This window comes from Oncorhynchus masou, chromosome 19 (assembly GCF_036934945.1).
Source record: "Oncorhynchus masou masou isolate Uvic2021 chromosome 19, UVic_Omas_1.1, whole genome shotgun sequence".
Lineage (NCBI taxonomy): Eukaryota > Metazoa > Chordata > Actinopteri > Salmoniformes > Salmonidae > Oncorhynchus > Oncorhynchus masou.
In genome coordinates, this window is record NC_088230.1 from 376,489 (window position 1) to 386,919 (window position 10,431).

General features: G+C 42.6%; 1 protein-coding gene across 1 annotated transcript; it reads left to right on the top strand.

The window, feature by feature from the left end:
• Nucleotides 1-6,863: 6,863 nt before the first annotated feature.
• LOC135505524 (small ribosomal subunit protein uS14) lies at nucleotides 6,864-9,310 on the top strand. The gene is made up of 3 exons (XM_064924592.1): nucleotides 6,864-6,974; nucleotides 7,398-7,497; nucleotides 9,215-9,310. The coding sequence occupies exons 1-3, from the start codon at nucleotides 6,913-6,915 to the stop codon at nucleotides 9,221-9,223; spliced, it is 171 nt and encodes a 56-aa protein (XP_064780664.1). The 5' UTR covers nucleotides 6,864-6,912; the 3' UTR covers nucleotides 9,224-9,310.
• The last annotated feature ends 1,121 nt before the right edge of the window (nucleotides 9,311-10,431 follow it).

Sequence of the window (10,431 nt, forward strand, 5' to 3'; positions counted from 1 at the left end):
CTTTATTGTGAAATGTCAGAATAATAGTATAGATTTATTTCAGCTTTTATTTCTTTCATCACATGCCCATTGGGTCAGAAGTTTACATACACTCAATTAGTATTTGGTTCCATTGCCTTTAAATTGTTTAACTTGGGTCAAATATTTCAGGTAGCCTTCCACAAACTTCCCACAAAGAGTTGGGTGAATTTTGTCCCATTCCTCCTGACAGAGCTGGTGTAACTGAGTCAGGTTTGTAGGTCTCCTTGCTCGCACACGCTTTTTCAGTTCCTACCACAAATATTCTATAGGATTGAGGTCAGGGCTTTGTGATGGCCACTCCAATACCTTGACGTTGCTGTCCTTAAGCCCCTTTGCCACAACTTTGGAAGTATGCTTGGGGTAATTGTCCATTTACGACCAAACTTTAACTTACTGACTGATGTCTTGATGTTGCTTCAATATATTCACAGAATTTTCATCCTTCATGATGCAATCTATTTTGTGAAGTGCACTAGTCCCTCCTACAGCAAAGCACCCCCACAACATGATGCTGCCATCTCCGTGCTTCACGGTTAGGATGGTGTTCTTCGGGCTTGCAAGCCTCCCCCTTTTCCCTCCAAACATAATGATGGTCATTATGGCCAAACAGTTCTATTTTTGTTTCATCAGACCAGAGGACATTTCTCCAGAAAGTTTGATCTTTGTCCCCATGTGCAGTTACAAACCGTAGTCTAGCTTTTTTTATAGCTGTTTTGGAGCAGTGGCTTCTTCCTTGCTGAGTGGCCTTTCAGGTTATGGCAATATAAGACTCGTTTTACTGTGGATATAGATATTTTTGTACCTGTTTCCTCCAGCATCTTCACAAGGTCCTTTGCTGTTGTTCTGGGATTGATTTACACTTTTCACACCAAAGTACGTTCATCTCTAGGAGACAGAACGTGTCTCCTTCCTGAGCGGCATGATGGCTGCGTGGTCCCATGGTATTTATACTTGCATACTATTGTTTGTACAGATGAACGTGGTACCTTCAGGCATTTGGAAATTGCTCCCAAGGATGAACCAGACTTGTGGACGTGGAGGTCTACAATTATTGTTCTGAGGTCTTGGCTGATTTCCTTTGATTTTCCCATGATGTCAAGCAAAGCGGCATTGAGTTTAAAGGTAGGTCTTGAAATACCTCCACAGGTACACCTCCAATTGACTCAAATTATGTCAATTAGCCTATCAGAAGCTTCTCAAGCCATGAAATCATTTTCTGGAATTTTCCAAGCTGTTTCAGGCACAGTCAACTTAGTGTATGTAAACTTCTGACCTACTGGAATTGTGGTAGAGTGAATTATAAGTGAAATAATCTGTCTGTAAACAATTGTTGGAAAAAATGACTTGTGTCATGCACAAAGTATATGTTCTGACTGACTTGCCAAAACTATAGTTTGTTAACAAGAAATTTGTGGAGTGGTTGAAAAATTAGTTTTAATGATTCCAACCTAAGTGTATGTAAACTTCCGACTTCTACTGTAGGTCCTGGATGGCAGGAAGCTTAGCCTCAGTGATGTACTGGGCCATACGCACTACCCTCGTCTGTGTTCAAAGTTTTTTGGATTTGTTTTTCTTATTAAATGATAACTGCACACCGGCCTCCCGGGTGGCACAGTGGTTAAGAGTGCTGTACTGCAGCGCCAGCTGTGCCACCAGAGACTCTGGGTTTGCGCCCAGGCTCGTCGTAAACGGCCACGACCGGGAGGTCCGTGCTGCGACGCACAATTGGCCGAGCGTTGTCCGGGTTAGGGAGGGCTTGATAATTGCACTGTGAAATGAACTCAATCTGGTTGATTTTCTTATGTACTTTTCTGTTTATTTTTTTATTTTTTTTATTTCACCTTTATTTAACCAGGTAGGCTAGTTGAGAACAAGTTCTCATTTGCAACTGCGACCTGGCCAAGATAAAGCATAGCAGTGTGTACAGACAACACAGAGTTACACATTGAGTAAACAATAAACAAGTCAATAACACAGTAGAAAAAAAGGGTCTATATACATTGTGTGCAAAAGGCATGAGGAGGTAGGCAAATAATTACAATTTTGCAGATTAACACTGGAGTGATAAGTGATCAGATGGTCATGTACAGGTAGAGTTATTGATGTGCAAAAGAGCAGAAAAGTAAATAAATAAAAACAGTATGGAGATGAGGTAGGTAAAATTGGGTGGGCTATTTACCGATAAGACTATGTACAGCTGCAGCGATCGGTTAGCTGCTCAGATATCAGATGTTTGAAGTTGGTGAGGGAGATAAAAGTCTCCAACTTCAGCGATTTCTGCAATTCGTTCCAGTCACAGGCAGCAGAAAACTGGAACAAAAGGCGGCCAAATGAGGTGTTGGCTTTAGGGATGATCAGTGAGATACACCTGCTGGAGCGCGTGCTATGGGTGGGTGTTGCCATCGTGACCAGTGAACTGAGATAAGGCAGAGTTTTACCTAGCATGGACTTGTAGATGACCTGGAACCAGTGGGTCTGGCGACGAATATGTAGCGAGGGCCAGCCGACGAGAGCATACAAGTTGCAGTGGTGGGTGGTATAAGGTGCTTTAGTGACAAAACGGATGGCACTGTGATAAACTGCATCCAGTTTGCTGAGTAGAGTGTTGGAAGCTATTTTGTAGATGACGTCGCCGAAGTCGAGGATCGGTAGGATAGTCAGTTTTACTAGGGTAAGTTTGGCGGCATGAGTGAAGGAGGCTTTATTGCGGAATAGAAAGCCGATTCTGGATTTGATTTTCGATTGGAGATGTTTGATATGAGTCTGGAAGGAGAGTTTACAGTCTAGCCAGACAACTAGGTACTTATAGATGTCCACATATTCAAGGTCGGAACCATCCAGTGTGGTGATACTAGTCAGGGTTAGGGTTGCGGGTGCAGGCAGCGAACGGTTGAAAAGCATACATTTGATTTTACTAGCGTTTAAGAGCAGTTGGAGGCCAAGGAAGGAGTGTTGTATGGCATTGAAGCTTGTTTGGAGGTTAGATAGCACAGTGTCCAAGGACGGGCCGGAAGTACAGTGCCTTGCGAAAGTATTCGCCCCCCTTGAACTTTGCGACCTTTTGCCACATTTCAGGCTTCAAACATAAAGATATAAAACTGTATTTTTTTGTGAAGAATCAACAACAAGTGGGACACAATCATGAAGTGGAACGACATTTATTGTATATTTCAAACTTTTTTAACAAATCAAAAACTGAATAATTGGGCGTGCAAAATTATTCAGCCCCTTTACTTTCAGTGCAGCAAACTCTCTCCAGAAGTTCAGTGAGGATCTCTGAATGATCCAATATTGACCTAAATGACTAATGATGATAAATACAATCCACCTGTGTGTAATCAAGTCTCCGTATAAATGCACCTGCACTGTGATAGTCTCAGAGGTCCGTTAAAAGCACAGAGAGCATCATGAAGAACAAGGAACACACCAGGCAGGTCCGAGATACTGTTGTGAAGAAGTTTGAAGCCGGATTTGGATACAAAAAGATTTCCCAAGCTTTAAACATCCCAAGGAGCACTGTGCAAGCGATAATATTGAAATGGAAGGAGTATCAGACCACTGCAAATCTACAAAGACCTGGCCGTCCCTTAAAACTTTCAGCTCATACAAGGAGAAGACTGATCAGAGATGCAGCCAAGAGGCCCATGATCACTCTGGATGAACTGCAGAGATCTACAGCTGAGGTGGGAGACTCTGTCCATAGGACAACAATCAGTCGTATATTGCACAAATCTGGCCTTTATGGAAGAGTGGCAAGAAGAAAGCCATTTCTTAAAGATATCCATAAAAAGTGTTGTTTATAGTTTGCCACAAGCCACCTGGGAGACACACCAAACATGTGGAAGAAGGTGCTCTGGTCAGATGAAACCAAAATTGAACTTTTTGGCAACAATGCAAAACGTTATGTTTGGCGTAAAAGCAACACAGCTCATCACCCTGAACACACCATCTCCACTGTCAAACATGGTGGTGGCAGCATCATGGTTTGGGCCTGCTTTTCTTCAGCAGGGACAGGAAAGATGGTTAAAATTGATGGGAAGATGGAGGGAGCCAAATACAGGACCATTCTGGAAGAAAACCTGATGGAGTCTGCAAAAGACCTGAGACTGGGACGGAGATTTGTCTTACATCAAGACAATGATCCAAAACATAAAGCAAAATCTACAATGGAATGGTTCAAAAATAAACATATCCAGGTGTTAGAATGGCCAAGTCAAAGTCCAGACCTGAATCCAATTGAGAATCTGTGGAAAGAACTGAAAACTGCTGTTCACAAATGCTCTCCATCCAACCTCACTGAGCTCGAGCTGTTTTGCTCGAGCTCAGTGAGGTTGGAGGAATGGGAAAAAATTTCAGTCTCTCGATGTGCAAAACTGATAGAGACATACCCCAAGCGACTTACAGCTGTAATCGCCACAAAAGGTGGCGCTACAAAGTATTGACTTAAGGGGGCTGAATAATTTTAGCACGCCCAATTTTTCAGTTTTTGATTTGTTAAAAAAGTTTGAAATATCCAATAAATGTCGTTCCACTTCATGATTGTGTCCCACTTGTTGTTGATTCTTCACAAAAAATACAGTTTTATATCTTTATGTTTGAAGCCTGAAATGTGGCAAAAGGTCGCAAAGTTCAAGGGAGCCGAATACTTTCGCAAGGCACTGTATATAGAATGGTGTCGTCTGCGTAGAGGTGGATCAGGGAATCGCCTGCAGCAAGAGCAACATCATTGATATATACAGAGAAAAGAGTCGACCCGAGAATTGAACCCTGTGGCACCCCCATAGAGACTGCCAGAGGACCGGACAGCATGCCCTCCGATTTGACACACTGCACTCTGTCTGCAAAGTAGTTGGTGAACCAGGCAAGGCAGTCATCAGAACAACCAAGGCTACTGAGTCTGCCGATAAGAATGGATTTGAGGCATTTGAGGCTAGTTGTGCGTATGTATTATTGTAAATATTTAACAGCATGCCATTTTAAATGAATGATTGCTGCTTGTACAAATTCCTTGTTGAGCTATTAATCCGAATATTGACGCCAATACAGCTGACTACACTGCCCGCGTGTTGCAAAATAAATTTAGGAATCTATGCCGCCAAGGAGCGTCTGCATTGCAAAGGTCTAAAATAGAAGCCATTCCTATTTCTGACGCAAATTGCACTGCAAGTCCTGCCTCTCCCATCTCCTCATTGGTTTATAGAAGCAGGTACCCACGTGCCATCTCCTCATTGGTTATACCCATGTGGGTGATTGAAAGACAAACTGTTTTGCCGGTTGTCGTGGTAATACTATGAAAGTGTAGATGCCAATCACCATATAAGTTCAAAGATGAAAAAGCCTGGAAGGAGGAGAGATGACTAGGAATGATTTGGTTGACCGTTTTATGTGTGGATTAATTGTCGGAGTAGAGGACCTTGTGCATTTCAGATAAAATAACGACTCAATGTTTATGTCTCAGGACAAATTCACAAGCAACAGCAAGTTAGCTAAATAGGATAAATTAGCGAGCAAGTGCAAGCTAACTAGCTAAATTGCCATACATGTTTAATGCTTTTCGACCTGTCCTTGTTTTGATACTTTAACCTGCATGTCCTGATCAGGGCTGGTGTAGGGGGACAAAATAAATGTATGCACGATGGCGCACGTGTGCAGCTGGTTTGGGTTTCTTGTAACACGGAACAATTGAATAATATAGATTTCTAAATTTATTTTGCAATGCACGTGACGTGAGCGGTGTGGCCAACCTATTGGGGAAATGTAATAAATTCAGCTTCTATTCAAGTCCACAATTGCAGCACCAGGCTCCAGATTGGTTGTTGACGCTGCTGCAGGTTGTTGGCGCCATCTAGAGGTATACTACAAGAATGCATGCAATGCGATGTTCAATTCAATTCAAGGCTTTATTGGCATGGGAAACATGTGTTAACATTGCCAAAGCAAGTGAGGTAGATAATATATAAAGTGAAATAAACAATAAAAATTAACAGTAGACATCACACATACAGAAGTTTCAAAACAATAAAGACATTACAAATGTCATATTATATATATATATATATAATATAGTGTTTTAACAATGTACAAATGGTAAAGGACACAAGATAAAATAAATAAACATAAATATGGGTTGTATTTACAATGGTGCGTGATCGTCACTGGTTGCCCTTTTCTCATGGCAACAGGTCACAAATCTTGCTGCTCTGATGGCACACTGTGGAATTTCACCCAGTAGATATGGGAGTTTTTCAAAATTGGATTTGTTTTCGAATTCTTTGTGGATCTGTGTAATCTGAGGGAAATATGTCTCTCTAATATGGTCATACATTGGGCAGGAGGTTAGGAAGTGCAGCTCAGTTTCCACCTCATTTTGTGGGCAGTGAGCACATAGCCTGTCTTCTCTTGAGAGCCATGTCTGCCTATGGCGGCCTTTCTCAATAGCAAGGCTATGCTCGCTGAGTCTGTACATAGTCAATGCTTTCCTTAATTTTGGGTCAGTCACAGTGGTCAGGTATTCTGCCGCTGTGTACTCTCTGTATAGGGCCAAATAACATTCTAGTTTGCTCTGTTTTTTTTGTTAATTCTTTCCAGTGTGTCAAGTAATTATCTTTTTGTTTTCTCATGATTTGGTTGGGTCTAATTGTGGCTGCTGTCCTGGGGCTCTGTAGGTTGTGTTTGTAAACAGAGCCCCAGGACCAACTTGCTTAGGGGACTCTTCTCCAGGTTCATCTCTCTGTCGGTGATGGCTTTGTTGTGGAAGGTTTGGGAATCGCTTCCTTTTAGGTGGATGTTTCCCGCTATGCATTGTGGGCGGAAGACGCCCGGCAGAATATTTTTATTGGCGCATGCGCACCCGTATTCCTTCCTTTCTGACATCCGAGCAAACGAGACAAGATGGGTCATCAGCAGCTCTATTGGAGTCATCCTAGAAAATTCGGTCAGGGATCCCGATCCTGGTCAGTCATTTTCAATATGTCGTTTAGTATTTTCTTTGGAGTGAATTTTAGAGTCCGTCAGATTTTCACGGACCCAAATTCTTGGTGTACATTTTGAACCACATGAGGGCTTCGCTCGAGCTAATATGGCGGTTGATGTGCAACAACGCTGGTCCTCACATTTTTAGCGCATGTTAACGTTGGCTGTTTGCAGCTTGTAGTACTTTCTAATCAAGTACAGTGACGTGGCTAGGGAGAACGTCTTTTTTTGTTGTTGGCATAAATATACCCCTGAATGTGAATGTTGCAGGTTTATCTGCTGCTAACACTTTCTCTCGCTATGTAACGTCGTTGGCTGGCTAACTTTGAATGAGCTTGAACTTGCCGGGCACTTATTAAATCATTCCCCATTCTTGTCTAATATTTGCATTCTTTGTTTTCCAGCCGGGTATGCTCGAACAGACACGGTTTGATCCGTAAATACGGGCTCAACATGTGCCGCCAGTGCTTCAGGCAGTACGCGAACGACATCGGCTTTGTTAAGGCGAGTATTTGCGTTTTACTCTCTATCCACTGTAAGTCACCGTTGGCTAGTTGTTGACATTGTTTTATATGGTAACGTCAGCGGTAAAGGAATTCCTGCCTCTGAATGCAGAGGACAGGTGGTTTACCAAACATAGCGCAGTTGAGGTGCATTCGTAATGATCCCTTTTCCACATTTACATTACAGCCTTATTCTAAAATTGATACAATTCGCGCCCCCCCCCCCCCCCCCACAATCAGCACATTGTTTGCAAAAAAAACATACATTATTTACTTAAGTATTCAGATCCTTTGCTCTTAGACTCAAAATTGAGCTCCGGTGCATCCTGTTTCCATTGATCAACCTTGAAATGTTCCTACAACATGGTTGGAGTCCATCTGTGGTAAGTTCAATTGATTGGACATGATTTGGAAAGGCACACACCTGTCTATATGGTCCCACAGCAAAAACCTGATTGTCAAGACACAGATCGGGGAAGGGTGCCAAAACATTTCTACAGCATTGAAAGTCCCCAAGAACACAATGGACACCATCATTCTTAAATGTCAGAAGTTGGAACCACCAAGTCTCTTCATGGAGCTGGCAGCCCGGCCAAACTGAGCAATTGGGGGAGACGGGCCTTGGTCAGTGAGGTGACCAAGAACCCAATCCAGAGTTAGTTCCTCTGTGGAGATGGGAGAACCTTCCAGAAGGATAACCTTCTCTGCAGCACTCTGCCAAATCAGTCCTTTGGGGCTGTGGCCAGAAGGAAGCCACATGACAGCACGCTTGGAGTTTACCAAAATGCGTCCAAAGGACTGAGGAACAAGATTCTCTGGTCTGATGAAACCAATATTAAACTCTTTGACCTAAATGTCACATCTGGAAGAAATCAGGCTACGGTGAAGCGTGGTGGCAGCATCATGCTGTGGGGTTGTTTTTCAGTGCCATGGACTGGAAAACCAGTCAGGGTTGCGAGAGAACCTGCTCAGGACCTCGGCCTGGGGGCGACGGTTCACCTTCGAACAGGACAACAACCCTAAGTGTAACAGTATAACTTTAGACCGTCCCCTCGCCCATACCCGAGCACGAACCAGGGACCCACGAAGCATCGTTACTCATCGCTCCACAAACGCTGTGGCCCTTGCAGAGCAAGGAGAACTACTATTTCAAGGTCTCAGAACGAGTGACGTCACCGATTGAAACGTTGTTTAGTGCGCACCACCGCTAACTAAGCTAGCCGTTTCACATCCGTTACATAAGCACACAGCCAAGACAACGCAGGAGTGGCTTTGGGACAAGTCTCTGAATATCCTTGAGTGGCCTGGACTTGAACACAATCCAACATCTCTGGAGGGACCCGACAACTGCAGTGCAGCGACTCTCTCCATCCAACCTGACAAAGCTTGAGAAGGTTTGCTGAGAAGAATTGGAGAAACTCCCCAAATACAAGTGTGCCAAGCATGTAGCTTCATACTCGAGGCTGTAAAGCTACAAAGGTGCTTCAACAAAGATCAGATCTGAATACTTATGTAAGGCTAATGTATTGTTTTTTGGGGGATAAAGTTAAGGGGTCTGAATACTTTCCAAATGGATTGTACATCACTAGCTAGTTGGCTAGATAATTTTATTCATAATCAATAGGTTAAGTATGTTCCTAATGATATTCTACAATACCGTTCTGTTGATTAGTTGTAAATCTTTACATGAATCTAACCCTGGAATTGCTTTTTCACAGCTGGACTAAATGCATTGGATGCTGAAGGTTCCCCAGGAGGTCAAACCAACTGGGAACGGGATGATCCAGCAATGAAAATAAATGTTTTCTGTTCTACATATTGGTCTTGTTGTTTGTTGAAGTTTTGCATGATATGCAAACTGATTCCCATACTTTATAGAAACGTTTACTGTCGCCTTGCACAATGTGGTGTTTACTCTCTTGAGAGCAAAATACTGAAGGTTTTTAAGCCTATAACCAGACTGTCAACTGCTATCAAAGTTACATTTTGATATCTTGCTGCTGGTATTGCCAATGTTCTGGTAGTACTTTCAAACATTTCTGAAAACTCAAAAGGGGCTGCTGCAAGTAATCACTTCTAGATTTGTGTACCAGCACTTGTTAAATGATGTCATCTGACAGGTTTAAAACGAATGCGTACGTCTCATTCTGGTTTGGAAAACTGTTTACTGGTTGGTGTGGAAAGTGCAACTGATCCTGGTAGGTAGCAAATGACTACATGATACTCAGGGAAAATCACACCCTCTCGTCCTTGGAGACCCACCCTGTTAAGTTGACAAGTACTGAGACTTTTTCAACGTTAAATGGCCTAAGTGGGCAATCTTCATTTAGCCACTATCTTTGGTGTTGACTACTCACAAAACGAAAAGCATTGGGTAGATCATTTCCACACTTATACCAGTAATTTAGTTTCAAAGGTTAAGGGTACACTGGCATGAAAGCGAATTGGGACATAACCTAGTTATTTCAATGGGATGGATACAGACATTGAATTATCAATACAGATTCACCATGTCGTTCATAGTGAATGTGATAACCATGAATTTTTCTTTTTGTAAAATAACTAGCCTAATCTCAGGATAGAAGCATAGACTATAGAACCTGCGTAAAGGATGTAAACTTGACATTCACTGATATACTTTTGTGCGCTATTACACTGGCTCAGCTGCATTACAAAATGTATACTTCTGAAGCAATTTGATTACATGAGACGAGGCTTATGTTCAACTACATTGTCGTTATCTCTGGTTTGAAGTAGCACTGTATTGTAGGAATGTGACTTTTTGCCCACCAGATGGCAGAGAAGTGCTACAACGTGCTGTACAGAAAGGTAATCGGCACACTAGCCTGTACTGTAGTTACTATTCCACATTCTTCATGACCCATAACACGGCAAAACGTTATCTTCACCTGCATTTAATGAAAGAACTCCAGTC

Coding starts and splice junctions, on each gene's coding strand:
- LOC135505524 (XM_064924592.1), top strand. CDS start 6,913: ATGGGTCATCAGCAGCTCTATTGGAGTCATCCTAGAAAATTCGGTCAG. Junction 6,975..7,397: donor GGTCAGGGATCCCGATCCTG/GTCAGTCATTTT, acceptor TTTGTTTTCCAG/CCGGGTATGCTCGAACAGAC.